At 41.9% G+C, this 21,377-nt stretch overlaps 1 protein-coding gene across 1 annotated transcript; it reads right to left on the minus strand.

Moving 5' to 3' along the window:
• Positions 1–235: 235 nt before the first annotated feature.
• Slc35g2 (solute carrier family 35 member G2) lies at positions 236–20,993 on the minus strand. Its single transcript, XM_052718145.1, has 2 exons — positions 20,704–20,993; positions 236–1,704 (listed from the first exon to the last, which is right to left on the minus strand). The coding sequence occupies exon 2, from the start codon at positions 1,684–1,686 to the stop codon at positions 448–450; it is 1,239 nt and encodes a 412-aa protein (XP_052574105.1). The 5' UTR covers positions 1,687–1,704; positions 20,704–20,993; the 3' UTR covers positions 236–447.
• Between the last annotated feature and the right edge of the window lie 384 nt (positions 20,994–21,377).

The following is a 21,377-nucleotide window of genomic DNA, read 5'->3' on the forward strand; positions in this document are numbered from 1 at the left end:
AGAAGCAGGCAGGTCTCTGAGTTCAAGACTGGTCTGGTCTACATAGCAAGTTCCAGGACAGCCAGAATTACATAGAAAGACCCTTTCTCAAAACAAAACAAAAACATTTTTCAAGTTTTAGAAGTTTATAACCACAGAAATTCAATCTGAGACTCCTAGTCTTGTGTCTTTGGTGATGGAGAATGATACTCTTCTACCACAATTACATTTTATTAATAGTCATAAAGACACCAACTTCATGACATATTTCATCTATTTAATATTTATGCTCTAATATATTAGTTTGGAATATTTTTCTGCATCTCCATAATTATTGATACTATATAGCACTCTATCAATATAGCACTCTATCAATTATATAACACAAAAGACATCTACATGTAAATATTAAAATGGCAATATACATGTTAGCAACTAGACATTAACAAGATAATAATAACCTGGTATTCATTTAATGGGAGAGTCCAGTATTTCCTGATAATCTTCCCTCCTTACATTCCTCCAATACAGTTTATAGCCAGCAAGGACAAATACACTAATCATAATGATCACCCCTCCAAAAACATCATAAACACTAGGAAATATGTGTAACACTAGAAGCTGTAAGACCATAGCTACCACAATCTCCAGATGCTGTACTGTGCTGACCAAAGCTGGGTGGAATTTGTCTAAGGCATAATAAACTCCTAAGAATGCTACAGTAGAACAGATGCATATAGCAATAAGATAGCTCCATGTTTCTCCATCTAAAGGGATAATCGGTTCTTGAAGAACAAACATAGTAGAAACTCCCCAGACTGTTCCAGTCCAACCAAAGGTAAACAGTGCAGTCCACATGCTGATCTTCTCCCTGATGGATCGGTACACAATCATAGAAAGAGCAGTGGTCAGTCCGGCCATCACAGTCATAGTGTACCCAAAGGCTTCTTTCCAGGCATTTAACAAAGAGTTGTCTTCATCAACGATATTGGGAATCATGACAAGACAAACGCCTAAGATACTGCAAACCACTGTAGCCATGTCAACGTAAGCCATTTTCTCATCTACAAGTAAAAATGCTAAAATGGCGCTGAAAACTGTGGTTGTGGCTCTCCACATCGTGGTCCCATTGCTGGGAGGAACTATTGAGAAGGAGGTATAAGCACAGGTGATAGAAATAACATTGCATACACCATAAAAGAAAAGTCGTAATCTGTATCCGCTGGGTCCAAAAGGAGCTTCCTGGTAATAACACACAACTAACACTGATAAGACCTGCAAGACAGAACGGATAAAAATCAGTTCTAGAGATGGAACTTTAGAACGATCAGAAACAAGCCTAGTGATGAGAGCCACACAGCCATGAGCCAAGGCAGATCCAAACAGCACTATCCACATTTTTCGGGACTGAAAAATGTTTTTTTCTGCAAAGCTCTGAAATTGTGTCATCCCACTGGCTCTTGAGTCTTCTGTTAGTGGAGGCTGAGTGTCCATGGTTCCAAACAAAGTTCTTCCTTTTCTCTTCATTTCACTCAGCAGACTTTTCTTCGGATTTTCTTCCATAAATTTGCCATAGTCTTCATTGATTTCCTCATATCTGTCGTCCCCAGGTTGGGGATAATGAGAGGTATATTTCACCATGACTGTGTTGGGATGTATTTTCACCCGTTTTTTAACTGGATATTTTTTGGATGGAGAAGTATCCATTTCTTCAGATAATAAATTCTATTTAAAGAAAAAAAAGAAAAATATACGTGTTTATTGCATTGAAAACCACATTACTATTTTATAGATATATACTATTTCAATGATGGAAGGTAGAGATTATAACAGGAATCTGGAAAGAAAACATAGTAGGAAATTTGATCTGGCATATGTATTATCATATATATGAAGCCCAATGGAATTTTCCACCCTCTTATCACTCCTATTGTAAACTTGTTCCAATGTCTCCCTGTATTTGTTCTTAAAACAAAGCTTAAAAGTTAGCTCTTTTGTTTGCTTGATTAATTGGTTTTTTGAAATAGGAACTCTTGATCTTCCTGCCTCCAACTCCCAACTTCTAGGATTAGAGGCATATACCATAGACTCGGCTTGTCTCTTTCAGCTTTATGCCTCATTTTTACATGACACACTGATATTTTCCCATCTTCTCATTTCTACCCATCTTAAAAGAAAAACACAAAAAATAAAAAGTCACATCAATCACACCTTGCCTTTTTATTGTGTCCATTTGTCTATGCTCTAAAATTGTAAATACATAAATCCAAAGTATTTTAAAGATGTGTGTGTGTGTGTGTGTGTGTGTGTGTGTGTGTGTGTGTGTGTGTGTGTGTAGGTATGTAGGTATGCAGGTATCCTCACAGGCCAGAAAAAGTAGTTGAATTTCCTGGAATTGGAGTTGTAGGTTGTTGTGAGCTACCCACCATGGGTGCTAGGACCCAAACTGAAAGAGCAGGAAGTGCTTTTAACTACTGAACCTCTCATCAGTCCCCCAAAGTATTTTATGTAATTCTACATAATAACAGAATCTAAGCCAACTGGCACATATCTATAATCCCAGCACTTGGTATTATGATATGCTGTTGTTTAGGAAAAAAATATTAAGCATCTTTCAAAGTAAGGATTAAAGAAATACTAAATATAAAGAATTTTCCACAGAAGTATATATAGTAAATAAATGTTAGCAGTAAGTTTGGCTGTTTTCACCTATAATTATCCTATGAAACACTGGGTATCTTTTACAGTGTTACTCTTTCTCACTCAGCCTGCCTTCCTGTCTTTCTTTGAACAATTTCCTTTTCCTTCTCAGTGATTCTTTTCTTCCACCATAAAAGATGATCTGGCAATATACCTTACCAGACAGGTGGAGCCCCCTGGAGTTCTCCACCCTAAAGGGAAGAACAAAGGAGAAAAGAGGAATCTTCTTTCCTCATGATTCCCCAAATCCTTGCCCAAACTCATCAATTCCAGGACTTAAACCATGACCCCAGAATCAAATCCAGTTCTGTTCTTTTGACACCATCTGGAAAGCCAGCTGTTCTGTTACTCCCTCTTCTGAAAGTCCTTTTCCGCTGGAAACAGTCATGGAAAATACCAGCCATGCCTCCAGACCCTCCTGACCTAACCAGCCTCTTCCTGCAGTCTCTCCAGCATACCGATCTCAAAAATCCCACTATTTATTTCTCACTTCTAGCCATTTCTATTTTAAAATTGTGTCTTTAGCTTCAATGACCTTGAACTCAATCATAGTCTCAGTCTCCAAGAAGGAGCTTTCTTCCCAGCTCCCTCACTCATGTTGGTGATCTACAGTCCCTCCAGATCCCCAAGCTAGAAATCAAGGAATACTCTGAATTCTCGTTTGGGCCATCACACTCCAAATTGGTTCATTCTTACTGTCTTTATCTTTGAAATATTTCTTGAATTTTTCTTTTTTCTCTAATTCCATGTTAATGTCATTATTCTAGAAGAAGCCAGTATGAGTTCCAGACAAGAACATTACCCTGGCATCCTGTCTGCCCTCTTTGAGTTCCAGCCCTCCTCTAAATCCCATGTGTGTTACCCTGTTGTCACATTAATCTGTCTCTAAAAGATTAAGAACAAAAACTTTCCTCCAAGTTTTCCCCATCCAAGAACCAAGCATTCTCTACAGACCTCCTGTCTATACTATCAATATCAACTAACCCAGTTCACGCTGTAATCCCAACACTTAGGAGGTAGAGGCAGGAAGAACAGGAAGTAAAAGCCATCCTCAGCTACATAGTGAGTGGGTTTGAGGCTAGCCTGGGCCACATGAGATGCTGTCTCAAAAACAAAAAAGAAAGGTTAAATTAGTTTCTCTGCCAGGCACTTGAGACCCTGCTTAGCATGGCCCTAGTCTGCACTCAGCCCCTTGGCATCCACACTTTGCTCCAGGAGTCTGTGTGGTGTCTCCATGACCTTGTACCATGTATGTAAGAAATCATTTCCCAAGCTTTCATTCCACTAGTGTCTCCTCTGCTCCAGTGTTCTGAATACTGATCGTCGGTTAGGACCTAATTCAAAGTCTGTCTTTAGGAGCAAGCCTTCTCTGACTTCTCCAGATACTTCTTCATCTAAACAATTGCAGCTCTTCTAATCTAATTTGTATAATGTAATCATGTTACTTCCTGCTTGGCTCAGCTCTGGAGTTTTATGTTCCTAGTTACTGTACCCAATTTAACTATGCCAATTCTCCTTTCCTTGATGGCCAGTAATTATCTTAATGAAATTTTACATTCCATAACTTCCCATTTGCTGCTATCATTAAAATTTTACCTTATATTCATTCAAAGCTTACTGCTACGGGCCAAATCTACAGTTCTAGAGACATGATTAGGGAGTGAGAGTAGCTTGCTATTTTATTCCTCCTGTTCCCTCCCTTTGGGGGCTGTAGAAGGGTTTTTTAGGCTGTCAAGATAGCCAAGGCTCAGTGACCAAGGGTGTACTCCAAAGAGGCTGATGATCTGAGTTCAGTCCCTGGACCTCACATGGTAGAAGGAAAGAACTGAATCCTGAAAACTGTCCTCTGATTTCCAGACACATGCCATGGCACATGTGTGCCCATGCATACACCCACATACCATACATAAATGTTTTAAAAACTGTAAAGGGAGCAGAGAGGAAGGAAAATGAAAGGGCACATGTCGTGCACTGGCTCCTCTTGTGTAATAGCCTACTGATGTATAAAGTAGGCCAAGCTGAACTACAGACCTCACTTATTTGATCAAATACAAATCTAAATGATGCCATGAGTAGATTTTGTAGATATGATTAAAACACCTAAACCAGGTGTTGTGCAAGCCGTAATCCCAGCACTTGAGAGACAGAGGCAGGAATATCAATTCAGGACCAGCCTCAGATACACAGGGTATTCAAGGCCAGCCCAAGACCTTGTCTCAAAAAACAAACAAACAAAAAAATCCAAATCAGTCAAATTTAACTTAATTTAAAGATTGTGTGACTTTATGGAGTTGGGGCTAACCTAATAAGGTGAATGTCTAAATGATACTTAGTCATTTTGTGATTTCAAAGATCCAAATATTTGATGCCCTTAAAGTTCCAAGTTCCTGCCCACGAACTACTTTTCATTACTGTCCTCAGACAGCACAGCTTTAGTCTGTATTCATGGGTTTCCAACTTGTTCGTAATCTCCCCTCCCTGATCATCTCTCATCTATAGACTTCAGGCGTAATATCAAGCTTCATATTAGTGTAAGTCTTTTCCTTCTGATAATTGCCTTGGTGGTCCTGAATTTCACACTCTGATCTTTGAATTGTTTCTGTCAATATTTTTGTCTCTTTGTTAGATATCCTTGAGGTTGCAGGCATGCCTTTTCTCAGGTCAGTTCCAAAGGTCCTCAATACACAGATCTTTGCTATGGGAGATGTTAGTACTGCAGGGCTTACAGTTTGCCAGTTTTTGATGTTTGGCCTTCTTGCTGTCATGGACAAAAACCAACTGTATTTACTTGGCCCTAAGAGACTCACATTTCCTTGCCATTCTAAACAGTGACTGGACCCATCACTGCTCACCCTTTTCTTTCCAACTATTTTCTCTGTGCTCAAAAAGCAAGGGGCAAATTAAAATGTCCTTTCTAGGCATATTTCCAACTGGTGAGTGAGAAGGCACAACTAAATTAAGGTGCCATTGTTTTTTAAAGGCTCTGAGCCCCTGTTGTTCATACATCTTTATTAGGTATAGTTCATCCCAAATCACTTACCAGGAAAAGAAGAAGAGAGGGAGGAGGAGGAGGGAGAGGAGGAAGAGGGGAATTAGAAAGGAGAGACCCACAAGAAAGTGGTAGTGAGCCTGGAGTGAGTGACTGAGGACAAAGGGGTTCACTGAAAGGTTGGAAACAATGGCTTATAATGCTTTATAAAAACTACTGACCAGTAGCTTTTTTCTATTTTCAAACTTGGGCCTAGAATAAGATATACCTTGAGTTTGCTTAAGAACAATAATCAAGAAATGCTAACACCTTGGAATTGGCTTTATGAAATAGGTAAGGTACTTCAAAATACTTCAGAGTTGTCACCAGAATTATGATGACACTTCATTAAATCCACATTAAAAAGTGACTGCTTGATTTCTTAGTACTTTCTATACTAGCCAGAAGTAACTATTTTCTACATTTTAAGTTTTGAAGAGTAAAAAAGATACAATTTTAGATTGATATGTGTATATGTGCACTAATACATATTGACTTTTGTGTGTGTGTGTGTGTGTGTGTGTGTGTGTGTGTGTGTGTGTGTGTGTGTGTGTGTGTGTGTGTTTTGAGATAGGGTCTCCTATAGCCCAGGCTAGTCCTCTTGTGATAATTCTCCTTCCTGCCCCAGGCTACTAAGTGCTAGGATGTGTAATCAAGCCCAGCACAGGGCTTTGCTTCTCCTTCTCTACTTAGCCTGTGTGAGAGGGCATTTGTCACTGCGGGCACTGCCTGCCTGCTGGGTGGAATAGGAAGTGCTCTGGCAATCCCAGCACCATCTCCAGCTCTGTGAATGCAGGGCTGGAAGCCCAGGTGAACTCCAAATAGTAGATGGCATTGTCCAACATGTCTCCCATCAGGAGTGACCAAGAGGTAAGAACCAAGTAGTAGTAGAGGTGTATATGGAGACACTGCTAATGCGCACCCCAGGTATGATGATTTGCCCAGTGTCCCTAAAGACATTTGTCCTACTGGTCAGCTTCCTCAGAAATGCTCTCAGGGGCAGGGCTCACAACTAGCCAGTCCCTACATGAAGGGTCACCTGCATCTCCCACACAGTATTCATGTCCTGGCAGACAAATCTTCTATCTGGCTCTGGTTTCCAAGGGTTCAGTCCATCAGGGCAGGGAGGATATATATGGTAAAGCAAAGCAGCCTATATCATGGTGACCAGGAATCAGAGAAAAGGCTAGGCTGGGCTTTAAATTGTCTAGACACTAGTGAATTTGTACACAATTTGTGAATATAACAAAATAATAGCTTATTTTCATATTTATGCTAAAATGTTATTTGGGGGGTTTTAAAGGATGAATTCCAACTAGGTACAGTTGCATGCACCTATAATCCTAGAACCTGGGAGGATAAGGCAAGAAGATTATAAGTTTAAGGCCAGCTTGGGCTACAAAGTAAGACTATGTCTCAAAAGAAAGAAAAGGCAGGCTGGAGAGATGGTTCAGTGGTTAAGAGCACTGGCTGTTCTTGCAGAAGACCCAGGTTTGGTTCCCAGCACCCACCTGATGGTTCACAACTACCTATAACTCCAGTTTCAAGGAATCCAACTCCCTCTTCTGGTTACTGAATGCAAATGGTGCACATGAAATCATGCAAGCATTCACACATAAACATAAAGAATAAATAATATTTTTTAAAAAAAGAAAAGGGAGTTGGTGGTGTCTTAGTTAGTTCTATTGCTATGAAGAGACACCATGACCAAGGCAACTCTTATAAAAGAAAGCATTTAATTGGGGGCTTGCTTACCATTTCAGAAGGCTCGTCAATTATCATCTTGGCAGGGAACATAGTCGCACACCTAGCACTGGAGCAGTAGCTGAGAGCTAAGTTCTGATCCACAGGGCCTAGCAGGGGCTTTTGAAACCTCAAATCCCACCCCCAGTGATTCACTTACTCCAACAAGGCCACGTCTCCTAAACCTTCTAATCCTATCAAGAGTTCCACTCTCTGGTGACTAAGCATTCAAATATATGAGCATAAGAGGGCATTCTTATTCAAACCACCACAGGTGGAAGGCAAGGGAAAAAACAAAATTTCACATTCATTTCCACATTATTGAGCAGAGTCCAGTTCAAAGCTAGCCTGGGCAACATAGTGAGAGCTTGTCTCTTGAAAATTAAAGAGTTTGGGCTGAGGAGGTAGTCAGTGTTCATCATGTGAGCATGGAGAGCTGACTTTGCTCTCCAGCCCCCATGTAAAAGCTTGTATGATGGTACATGCTGCAATCCCAGCACTGTAGGGGCAGAGAGGAGGATTCCTGGGACTCACTAGCCAGCCAGCCTAGTTAACCAGGGAACTCCAGGTTCAATGAGAGACCCTGTCTTAAAAAGCAAGGTCAGCAGCTCCTGAGGAACAACACCCAAGGTTGACTTGTAGCCCCCTCTTGCACACATGCCTCCATATACTCATATGCACCTGCACAAACAGAAATAAACAATCACAAAAACAAACATTTTTAAAGCTAGGTATTTGTCTCATGGTTGAGTGCTTATCTAGCATACCTAAGGTCCTGGGGTAGATCCTACCATGAAAAAGAAAATTGGTAGGATAAAGGTTCTTCATTCTATCCATGAACTTCTTAATGCTGAGGGGGGAAAATGTACTCTGAGTAAGCAGTGGCAAGCCTGTTGCATTTTGGATCTGGCTGTAGCTTTTAGCCCTAACAGTTCAGCCCTCAGAGAGGACACATTATGGATTTCCGGAGCCACTGTTAACCTTGTTTCCACAGTCGTTGACTGCCGCTCCTGACCCTGGAACCATCTTGCAAATGCACGTACTTCCGTAGAAGAAGTTGGAGAGGGGATGTGGATGACAGAGTCCAAATCCATCTTCATCACTGTACCAATCTGCCAACTGGTCAATGGTGGCATGTCTATGGTAATGACTGCCTGCAGTGCTGAACAGGAACGCAACAGTGCCAAAGCTGGGTGACAGCCTGCTTGATCTGGCTGTATAAAAATCAGCATACTCCAGGCTAAATGATAAGCACCTCGGCATGTTAACTAAAATCTGCTTCAGGGAAGGACCACCTGAGTGAGAAAAGCTTCACTGGAGGCTGAAAGCAGAGACTCCAAACGAGGTTGAGGCTGCTTTGAAGGGCTTAGGCTGACTGAAGCTGGGGCTGTCAGAGACTGCAGTGAACTAGGTAAGCTGATACTAGATTCCATAATGAACCACATTAAGAAGAGCAATGAGCCGGGCGGTGGTGCCGCACGCCTTTAATCCCAGCACTCGGGAGGCAGAGCCAGGCGGACCTCTGGGTTTGAGGCCAGCCAGGTCTACCGATTGAGATCCAGAACAGGCACCAAAGCTACACAGAGAAACCTTGTTTCGAAAAAACAAAAACAAAAAAAGAAGAAGCAGAACTGGGCTGAACCATGGACAGTAGAAGAGGGACCTAGGGATTTTTCTGAGATGGTTCACTCTGGCATGTGGAAGGGATAAAAATTATTCTTATGGAATTTGCAAATAAGAGGAGGTACAAAGAGAGGCCTGGGAGGGCTTGGGTGTAGAGAGTGAGATGACCACTGAACAGGGAAGCTAGTCAAAAGTTGGGCTGGAGACTCAACTGACAGTTCTAGAGCCCAAAGTCAGGAGATGGCTGGGAGGGAGCTGTGAGCTGTGCAGAAACTGAGGCAACCGCTGCACGGAAAGGAGAAGGGAAGACTTGAGGGGAAGAGAGCAGAAGGCTGGAAAGGGGGAGTGGGGAGGGGAACTGACAGTCTGATCAGAGCCAGGCTAGCCATCCAATTTGCTCTAATCACACATGCTGCTCTAAGAGGAACGCGGGGCTCCTCACCACTCAGTGATGGTTAATGACTGAAGGAAGTGTAATAAGCCATGCATAGCAGGCTTTTCGGGGGGTTGTGTTTTGTTTTGTTTTATTTTATCCTTTGAGACAGGGTCTCACTATATAGCCCTAGCTGTCCTGGAACTCAATATGTAGACCAGGCTGTCCTGAAACTCCAGATCCACCTGCCTCTACCTCCAGAGGGGTGAGCTTAAAAGCATGAGCCACCACACCTAGCAATACTAGGTTTTGAAAAAGGGGTTTTGTTGTTTTGTTTTTTGCTTTTTTTCCTAAAAAGGTTTTTTTTTTTTTGGCTGTATGCAGCAGTTTTCAAACAAGGAGACAGATTTGGCTTGTGTGAAGGTGATGATGCCTGGTTTGGAACAGAGCAATTATGTTGTGACACTTTAAAATCCATTCTGGCACACTAATGAGTGTGTTGGCTGGCAGCTGAGAACATGCTAGAATGCAAGATTTTCACCATTTATATTATTAACCTTTTTATTCTTTGGTTCTAGAGATCAAAGCTGGGCCTCATGCATGACAAGCAAATGCTCGACCCCGAGCTACAGCCCCATAACCCAACTTTCACAACTTATAATCAGCACATCTTCTTTCCAGCAAAGGGCCTTTCTAATCTCTGAAAAGTCTTTTTATCAATTTACATAAAATATGCCACTCTCAGATGACACATAGTTATCATCTAACACTTATTTTCCTCCTGCCTGAAAGAAAAAAAATTGAAGCAAAATCAATTTTCAGTCAAATCAGCACCTTTAAATTCAGCCTGCTGGTGATTATTAAGGACAAAGGGGGCATGGCTAGAAAGGAGGGCAGGAATAAAACAGGGTTCACTGTGGAACTTACTATTAGACCAGGCTGGCCTCAAACTCACCGAGATCTGCCTGCCTCTGCTTCCTGAGTACTGGGATTAAAGGTGTGCGCCACTATGCCCAGCTAAGATGATCTTTTTATATGTATCTATATGGTTAAATCATTGGTTTATTGTATTGATTACATACTATTTAAATGTAAAACAAATCTTGGTTGTTGATGTCCTTCTTCGCTGCTTGTTATTCACCTGTCTTGTGAAAGAGTATCGAACATCCCAGCTGAGTTCAAAGAAGGCTTCCAACCTTCTCAGATATGCAAGAATCTTTGAACAAAAAAGGAACACCCGGGGCAAGTCTGCTCTCAGATCCCTGAAACACTACAGGCCCCACCTGTTCCTATCCGCCCTGCTCTTTCTGCTGTTTGTCTGTGTGAGCACCAAGCCTGAATCCCCAAACTCCACTCCAGGTCAATGTCTGGAAATACTACAGATTTGATTTGTTTTGATCATAACTAATTCTTCACATAACAGACTGATGTTACAATTAGTAAAGTTACAATTCAGTCACCTCTTTCCATATACCATATATATATTTCAGTAAAATCCCAAAGATAAGACCATTAAGAAATGGTCATTAGATGCCTCCTTGTATCAGACCAAACTATAAGTCACAAATACAATACCTGGTAGGCAACACAGTACACATAGACATATTAAAATCACCACACTCCATTAATGTCTTTAGAACACACATGTGCACATGCACACACACACCACACACACACACACACTGCAAAGGTGAAGAGACTTAAGTTCCTGTCATGGTATGGTTCTATTTATATAAGATAATTCATATGCATGCATATGTACTTACAGATTTTTTATTTTTCTGTATAAATATCTATTTAAAAATCTAAAAAAGTTTAATCTACTTTCTTAAGAAGAAAAAACAAATCATTACTCTGTAGTTTAGTCTGACGAGTCACCCAAGAAGCCAAGCGTAGTTCTTGTATATCTGTGCCATCTGTGGGAGGAAAGTTGTGGATAAACAGATCACTTTACAGGGAAAATATGAATGGATGGTGTCTAGTGCTCAAACCAAAACAGAGGTAAATGACTACAAACTGAAGGAGATGCCTTTGTTACTGCTTTTGAAAGAATCCAGTGTATTCGTGTGTGTATATATTATGGTATTTTCACGACGAACTAAAAATATAATGTAGATTCCAAATGGCAGCAAAGAATATAACATCATTGCCATTGGCTTTTCTTACATAAGTTACCACTCCATAAATCTTCATGTTAATGTGGGAAACCTGACCTGAACAGATGGACCTCATGCTGTTCTCTAACGCATGCACAGATTTTGATCGTCTGGACCAGGAAATGGAGTCAGCACTGAAACAGAAGACAGTATCATCCATCTCCTAGGATTGCAATTTCAGAAACTGCTCAGAAGCAATATTTCCCTCTTCAGAAATAGAGCGAGCGGTATTTTTATGCCTTAATGCAATGTGTTCTTAACACAGCAGAGAAGGGGGATGGGAAGATGGTTCAGGATGTAAAGGTGCTTGCTACCAAGTCTGACAAATCCAACACAGAAAGACCTGACTCTCACAAGTTGTGTTATGACCTACACACACACACACACACACACACACACACACACACACACACACACACTCTAAACGAAATAAAAAGGTTTTAAGAGCTGGGCATGGTGGTGCACACCTTTAATCCCAGCACTCAGGAGGCAGAGGCAGGCAGATCTCTGTGATTACGTGGCCAGCCTGGTCTATAAAGCAAGTTCAGGACGGCCAAGGCTGTTACAGAGAGAAAGCCTGTCTCAGAAAAAACAAAAAGTTTTCAGAACAGAGCAAAACACAGAAGGGTGTTTGAGATGTTGGAGATGGTAGGTGAATCGTCCTTGAACCTTAACCACGTTTGGAGAATCCTTTCAGCATGGCCTTCATTTGGCTGCCTCTCCCCTTGGTCCCCATGTTTCTCATGGAGGTCACATCCCTGGCCATTGACTCACTCTCCAGATCTTCACTTGTACCTGCTTAGCTCTTCATCTCATGACCCAAGAGCCTCTTTACTTGAGTGTCTTCATTGGTGCAGTTTTCTAAGTAGACAGCCCTGGGCTTGAAGATTCAATAAAGGACTCTAACAAGTAATTAGCACCATTGAGATTTTAATTTCTTGGTCCACAGCTCTCTTATTTATTTAATGCTGTGAAGAGGCTGGCAGGGCCAGGATTGAATCCTAAGAAGATTTGGGTCAAGTAACTGATAAGGTCAGGAGATTGGTTACATCAAAGGAGAAAGAGCAAATAAATATATCCAGGATAACAGGAGCCAGATTTGCATCCTAAGAAAACACACGGCCTTTTGTTTAAAACTTGAGACAATCAGGGGCTGGAAACTCACTTGGAGAAGCATCTCTCTAAATGATTTGTTCCTTCTCTGGGCTCTGGAACACTTTCTTCTGGAATGTTCCAGCAGTCCTTGACATATTCTATCACTGTGGGTTGTGTATGTACATAACCATAGCCCCCGATAAACTGTTATCACTCCAAGAACAAGGATGATGACTATCTTTTTTCTTGATATCTTGAAGGTCCTACCTCAGAACCAGAGTCAGCAAATGCTGATAGAACAGGAGCCCTCTGGCCTAGCTGGCCTGCTCTGAGGAGAGTCACGGTTTCACCGTTGACCTTTAATCCTTGATCACATTAGCTGATGCAGAGCTTTGTCTCCACAGTTCTCCAGTCTAACTCTCTCAAACTCCTGACTCTGAGTTAAGGGAACCCAAGCAATAACAAGAGAATCTGACTGTCATCCTCCACCATCTTTAAAATCATCACTCACACTCCCTCCAGCCCTTCACTCCTGTTTAGAACAGTGGCTCAGTTAGCAATAATACACAGAAATCAAAGATAAAATAAATACATAATAAAAAAAAATGGATCAACAAGTATTTTCTTCCTTTCATCAGGTTCTTGAGGTAAAAAGTCCAGTAAAGCTGCTTATTGATACTGTAGTATCTAAAATAAAAAGAACTCCCAAGTCAATGATTATATACAGTCAGAAAATGATTAAACACACATTCCAGTAAAACATTAGGTATGAGGATTGAGTTCATATATGGTCCTAACAGAAATAGTATTACGTGTACAAAAAGCATTGTCCTGCATTTGCCCATTGATTATATACAGCAACAATTATGTGAACCTAGAGTAGACAATTCGACAGTTTAGTGTTATATAAATGATACTATTTTAAATTATGAATACACACTAACATTTATAAAGCAAAGTAAAATTTTGGTCAAGAGTAAGAAGTTCCATGATCTCAGCTGGTCTCTGACATTACCCTGCCAAGTTAAGAGTATTTCCTAGATACAAACCAGAGGGGACATGGGTGAAAACTGACAAAGGGGAGCTAGTCATTCTCCTTCCCACATCTTCCTACTATTGCTAAGAGATTAAAGGCAGGAAAAATAATGTAAGTGTGGTGATGAGAAAGGAGATTTGGCCTGATTTTATGACCAAAATATGCAGGAGGAACATTAAGTAAGAAAGAGGGAACAGCAGTGGCTCACTGCTGGAACAACAATGTGTCAATGTTTAAGAATATCACCTGTGGCACAAGGCAGCTCAGCGAGAAACCCAAGACAGACTCTAATAACCAACACTGAGTTCTAACGTGCTGGGGAGGGGGAGCCCAGTTAGAATACCATTACTGCTTTTATCTACTCCCTTACCCCAGATTCCAAGCCAACAGAACGTTATATCTCTCTTCAGATCATCAGAAAGCAAAAATTCCTGTAGCACATAATAACTGAGGAGGGTCTGATCCTCATTGGGAAAACCAGACTGTTAGATTGCTAGGTTTCTTAATGTTGGCAAAGATCCACCAGAAGATCTCAAGTGTGGATAGCAATGCTCTCTACCCAAGTTGAAAAGCCATCAAGGAATTTAGCCATCTTTGTGAATTAAAATACGTTGAAAATGAACTTTATAACCTTCAATTGAAATTGGGTTTGATTATCAGATATATTTATATATACATATACTCTCTTGACTTTATTAAGCCTATTTCTTTGAGGAGATTCAAAATCATATACAGGCATTCTTAACAATTTATGATTTGTGTGCTGAGAGTGCAGCTCAGTGGTAGAGCATTTGCCTAGTTTGTGCCACATCCCTAGCACTACAAAAAAAAGATTTTTTTAATTATAATTTGTTAATGTACTTGTCTCCCTGCTAGTCTGTGTCTCCCCTCCTACAAATTCATATGTGACAATGTCCAGAGGTAGTAACTTCAGAAGGTGACTAGGTCATGAGGGCAGAGCTCCTGGCACTGTGATACACGGGGACACACCTAAAGACCACCAACTATGAACAGGAAGCAGACCCTCACCAGATACCTAATTTTCTAGTGTCTTAATCTTGGACCTCTCAGCCTTCAAAATGAAGATTAGCAAATTTCTGTTCTTGGTAAGTCATGTTACAGCAGCCTGAAGGAACTAAGACTCTGTCTAAATACTATCTTTAAAAAAAAAAGATTTAGCCGGGCGGTGGTGGCGCACACCTTTAATCCCAGCACTCGGGAGGCAGAGCCAGGCGGATCTCTGTGAGTTCAAGGCCAGCCTGGTCTACAGAGTGAGTTCCAGGAAAGGCGCAAAGCTACACAGAGAAACCCTGTCTCGAAAAACCAAAAAAAAAAAAAAAAAAAAAAAAAAAAAGATTTATTTTAGTGTGTGTGTGTGTGTGTGTGTGTGTGTGTGTGTGTGTGTGTGACTATATGCCACACGTGCAGTTGTGCACAGATGCCAGAAGGCAGCATTAGATGCCTGGAGCTGGAGTTACAGGTGATTGTGCAGCACCTGACATGGATGCTGGGAACCAAACTCAGGTCCTCTGGAAGAACAGTAAATGATATTAACCACTAAGCAATCTCTCCAGACCTCAAATACTATTTTTATTTGACTGAAGTAATTAACTCCTATTTCCAAAAGCTAACATGGAAGTGTCAGTTGTATTAATTTTAAAAATACCAGCATGAATGTTAGCCTATGTTCAATGTGGGTCTGTCTGCTTGATTCTACCTAGTCCCAACAAGTTAACTGACAGGTATACTATCACAGATAGATTAAACCCTTGTAGATGGTGCTCAGAAACAGAACTGGTGATTAGAGAAATACAGTATTATTACTATGAATAGATAATCCATAAAAGACAGACACACATGACCAGTAAATACCTAGAAGGATACACAAATCCTGTTAAAGATACAGAAACAAGAATGACAAGAACAGGTGGGTGTCCATTTTCCCACTTAGGTGAGAAAGATGAAGAAGGCTGTGAGACTCCAGAAATCATACACTGCTACCTGCAATACAAAGTGTGACACTTCCTGAAACGTCAACTTTGTTTAGGAATTTATCATGAGGAAACAACACTATTGTACAGCGGAATATTAAGTTATATTAATCTGCCAGTAATCTAAATATACATAAAATGTTGACTGAAATCTTAAGATAATGTTCTCATAAAAAAACATTTATATATGAAAATAGAAGAATCGGGGCACATGACTACAATCTCAGCATGTGGGAGGCTGAGCAGGAAGCGAGAGAGGACAAGGCCAGTCTGGCTACAGAGTAAGATCTTGCCTCAAAAATCAACCAATCAACAACAACAACAAAGCAGAAAAAAATATATATCATGACCCTCCTTATCATACATTAAATTCATGATGCATATTCTTCAGATTTCTAAAGTTAAAATGTGTCTTAAAGCTGATGACATGTCTTGTTCATTGTTATGAATGTAATAATCTGAAAATATTTACTTCAAACTAATATCTGTGGCGGTACCTACAGAGCTGGACTGAGTAGGAGGATTTAATTTTATAACCTAATCTTTTTATTTCTTATACTTGGCTTTTTAAAAAACATATACTCTAAAAACAATGAAGTTGCTATCCTCAGGGCTGTTGAGATGTTCAGCAGATTAAGGCACTCACCCACCAAGCCTGACAACATGAGCTCCGTTTCCTGGACTCACTGTAGCAGGAGAGAACCGGCTCCTGCAAGATGTCCTCTGACCAGGTGCTGTGGTGTCCTCCCCCAGTGAAGAAGCAAATATTTTTAAAATTTATATTGTATTTTATGTGCACTAGTGTTTTGTCTGTGTGAGGGTGTCAGATCCCCCGGAACTGGAGTTACAGACAGTTGTGAGCTGCCATGTGGGTGGTGAGAATTGAACCCAGATCCTCTGGAAGAACAGCCAGTGCTCTCAACCACTGAGCCATCTCTCCAGCCCTATGAAGAAAATATTTTAAAAAATTATTATTCTCATTTGTCTATTCCAAAATGATTTTAAACCCTAGAAAGAAAATAATACAGAATAGTCTATCAACCCCAAATAATCATTCTTTTGTTTTAGAAAACACATTACATTAATCCATAATGGACGATTGTGGCCACAAATATATGTATCAAAAAATAAAATATCCATCCTACGAACCACAAATTTTACTTCCAGAATTTGTTATAAGATAGTAATTAGCCGGGTGGTGATGGCACACACCTTTAATCCCAGTACTTGAGAGACAGAGGTAGGCAGATCAATGAAATGTGTTTTCCAAAACAAAAGAATGATTATTTGGGGTTGATAAACTATTCTGTATTATTTTCTTTCTAGGGTTTAAAATCATTTTGGAATAGACAAACGAGAATAATAATTTTTTAAAATATTTGTTTCATGGGACTGGAGAGATGGCAGATCTCTGTGAGTTCAAGGCCAGCCTGGTCTACAGGGCGAGTTCCAGGACAGCCAAGCCTACACAGAGAAACTGTGTCTTTTTTTTTTTTTGTCTTTTTTTCTTTTTTGTTTTTCAAGACAGGGTTTCTCTGTGTAGCCCTGGATGTCTTGGAACTCACTCTGTAGACCACGCTGGCCTCATACTCACAGAGATCCACCTGCCTCTGCCTCCCGAGTTCTGGGATTAAAAGCATGAGCCACCACCACCCAGCTGAGAAACCCTGTCTTGAAAAACAACAAAATAAAACAAAACAAAAAGATTGTAATTAAACAAGTTTGTGTTTGTTCAAAGACATTATATTCAGGTGGAGCAATTTAAGTGTCCATCAATAAATGAGTAGATTTTTGAAATGGAGTATATATAAATACAAAGAAATAACATTTGGCCTCTAAGAAGAAAGAAATTCTATCATCTAGAAAATACAAATGAAACGAAGTATTATGCTAAGTGAAATAAGCCAATTGCAAATACCATGTGATCCCACTTACATGGAGTATGTAAAAGGGCAAAGTCATAGAAAATAGGAGAATGGTGTTCACAAAGGGACTGGAGGGCAGGGAGAAATAGGGTGTTACTAATTTATATGCATGAAGTTTCAGTCAAATGAATAAACCCAGAAAGTGCTGTACATTGTGCTTCTAGTCAGTACTAATGCATGATCATCAATTTAATGCATTTAAATCTTTGAGAAGATAGAATTCATATATTTTTACCATAACTTTCCCCCTTAGATTTATTTTTTTATTTTTATATGTATGAATGTTTGCCTGTATGAATGTATGTGCACCATGTGCACACCTGGTGCCCTCTGAGGACAGAAGAGGGCACAGATCATCTGGAATTGGAGCTACAGAGAGTTGTAAGCTGCAGTATAGGTGCTGGGACTCAAACAGGTCCTCTGCAAGAAAGGTGAGCACTCATAGCTGCTGAGACATCTCTCCTGCTCCATTCTTACAATAATTTATTTTAAGAATGGTATTAGGCCAGGCATGACAGTGCATGCTTGCAATCTCACCTTTTTTGGAAGGGAGGGCAGGAGGATTGAGAGTTCAAGGTCATCTTTGTCTACGTATCAATTTTTAGTCCAACTGTGGCTATATAAAAGTCTGTCTAAAAGAAAAAGTATGACATTTGCTGGGCTTGGTAGCACTTATCCATAATCCCATATAATTCCAGCACTTTAGAGGCTAAGGCAGAACAATTTTGCATTCAAGGCCAATGTGGGAAACAGTTGAGACTCAGTCCCCAAAAGGGAAATAAACAGAAAAGTCATTTACAGAACTGTCTATAACAGTGGTTCTCAGGGCTGGAGAGATGGCTCAACGGTTAAGAGCACTGGCTGCTCTTCCAGAGGTCCTGAGTTCAATTCCCAGCAACCACATGGTGGCTCACAACCATCTGTAATGAGATCTGACTCCCTCTTCTGGCCGTGCAGGCAGAACACTGTATACATAATAAATAAATCTTTATTTAAAAAAAAAAAAAAACAGTGGTTCTCAACCTTCCTAATGCTTGGACCCTTTAATACAGTTCCTCATGTTGTGGTGACCCCACCAACCATAAAATTATTTTATTGCTACTTTATAACTGTAATTTTGCTACTGTTGTGAATCATAATTTGAATATCTGATATGAAGGATATCTGATATGTGACCTAAGGGGGTTGTGACCCATATGTTGAGAACCACAGGTCTATAATAACAAAACATTGGGCATAAATGTTCATGATTACAAGATTAGTTAAAACACAATAGACAGAAGAATGGTCCATCTAAAGTGCATGTGTGCTCATATAACAGAAAATCTGTTTTCAATTTTTTTCTGGTTTTATGCACTTCTCTATCCCCTAAATTTCTTTAACTAAGCATGCTTTCTTTTTCTTTTCTATTTATTTATTATTTTTTGTGGCACTGAGGAGCCCACATAAGATCTGTTGCATGCTGAGTGGGTGCTCCACACTCCCAGTCCCTCTAGTACAGCATTCTTTGGAACTTAAATGTGTGTGAATACTTGGTTGCCTGGCCAAGAACCAAACACTTCAATCTCCAGGCACGGTGCCTTTGGAACAGATGATTATGAAAATTAATGGTGGTGTAGAGTCCAGAAACTGAAGTTGTCAAAAAATAAAGATGGATTACAAAAGATTCTGGGAAATGTGTGACTTGCAGTGCATGATGGCTTTGAAAAGAGGTGAGCATTGTGTTTGTATGCATATACTCATACACATATCTTACACACGCACATGAGGTGTGCTTGCTCACAGTGAGTACTTTCACTTAGGTAATCAAATCAAACAAGCTGTACGTATGCTTTATCGCTTCCTCCAAGGTAAACCGCATTTCCCTGCAGTGTTACCCTCAGGAGACCAGGCTCAACCCCTCTGTGAAGGGTTTCAGTGTCTGGCCGGCTCCGTCCTGTCCACTTGCCTTGGTGATGGGTTATTTTGGGCAAAGGTGCAAAAGAGGAAAATATGGCTGGCTTGGGTCCAGGAAGTCGTAGATGAGGGAATGAGGCGCTTCAGCACCACGGACACCGTCAACTCTGCTCAAAGTCCTTTTGGAGGAGAATAGCCTGCAGACATGGCCCCTCCAGGCCCATGTCCTCACTCTCCCAGCCTAGTGTGAGACTGTCCTGCGCCCCTTAACCCTCACTGGGAAGGGGAGTTGCTCCAGCTCCTGGCGGAGCCGGGTGACAGCCTGGGCAGTGACGTGGATCTGCGCAGCTCCCCCAGTACGAGTGTCCTTCCTGTCAGTTCTCGCGACCCTTCTCCTCCCTCTAATGAGCCGAATGGACACACACTGAGTAAAATTCTAACCTCAGAAGCAATTTCGTCAAGAAAATCCTCATTTTCTTCTCCGTGGCTGAATGAGGTGGAACTGACTTACCCGAGCCTCCCTCCACCTCCACACTCAGCCACCATTGGGCCCTTCCTCCCCTATCCTCTCTCGAAACAAGATTTCTACAACCATGAAAATCTCAGCCCACCTACACTGGAGTTCAAGACTCATGGGCACAGGACGGGAAAGTGATGGCAAATTCAAAACCTCACTCAGACTCCTAAAACCACCCAGCAATTTTTGAAAGTTGCATTTGCAATCGCTGCTATGACGCCACAAGCACTCGCCGAGATTGTGTGGGCTCCAGGGTCCAGAGGAGGGACAACACCCCTGACCTTCACGATGCAGACTGGGGAAGGGCCCACACAACGATGTCAGGACCCCGGATGAGGCCGCGGGCTGATGCTGGCTTTATGAAGCCGCTGTTCCCGTTTTCCAGGACAGCAGCGGGGAGAAGTGGACACGGGGTGGCCTTTCGGACGTCCTGCAGAGACGTGCGCCCCACGGAGGTCTGCCAAGCAGGCGGGCGCTTGACGCCAGCCTGCCTTTTCCCCAAGTGAGGCTCTCTCCCGGTGGGGAGCGGGGTTCGCTGCGCACCCTCTTCCCGGCGGGACCAGCCCGCGAGCAGGCAGAGTCCCGCACCGCCCGCTGCTGCCCGCCTGCTGCTGCTGCCCACCCGCCGCCGGGCCGGTTACCTGCGAGTCGCTGCAAGGCGGATGCGCCCGGGGCTCTAGCGGACTCAGCCGGGGCGGCGCTCCCGGTGTGGCCTCCCACGCCAGCTGAGGCCGTCGCGCGCTCGGCGAGGACCACTGCAGCCTGGACAGCCAGGGGCGACCAGCAAGGAGAGGGGCGCCAGACGCGGGCACTGCGCCTGCGCTCTTTGCTGTCCCAACCCCCACCGCGGCCGCTGCAGGAGTGGAAGCCCGCAGGAGACCACCAGCATGCCTGCCTCGACCCAGGGATTAGCCCTCCCCAAGAGGCGTGTGCGTCCCGCGAGGAAGCTGCCAACGCCCTTAGGGGAGGGGGGCGGGAGGCCAGGGACGGAGGGGGGGGACGCTCGCCTGTTAGAAGCCATCCACTACCAGCCAGGGCAACATAGTCCTTTGGGAAGGCACAGGCAGACAGTCTCTATTCATTTCTACCTGGATGTAAGAACTAAAATTGATTGCTTGATGTTTAAAAAAGTGTCTAACATCGGTAAACCTCAGGACAGAAGAGTTTTGGGTTATCCTTGAATCCTTCTGGGCGTTTTACCCAGGCTTCTGCAAGGTGGGGGGAAAGTCTTGACAGTGCAAATGTTTGTATACCCCAATCTCCAAGCTAAATGAATACAATCTCTTAACAAAACAAAACAAAACAAACAAAACAA

This window comes from Peromyscus californicus, unplaced genomic scaffold (assembly GCF_007827085.1).
Source record: "Peromyscus californicus insignis strain IS unplaced genomic scaffold, ASM782708v3 Scaffold_11__1_contigs__length_118956290, whole genome shotgun sequence".
In the NCBI taxonomy this organism is placed as follows: domain Eukaryota; kingdom Metazoa; phylum Chordata; class Mammalia; order Rodentia; family Cricetidae; genus Peromyscus; species Peromyscus californicus.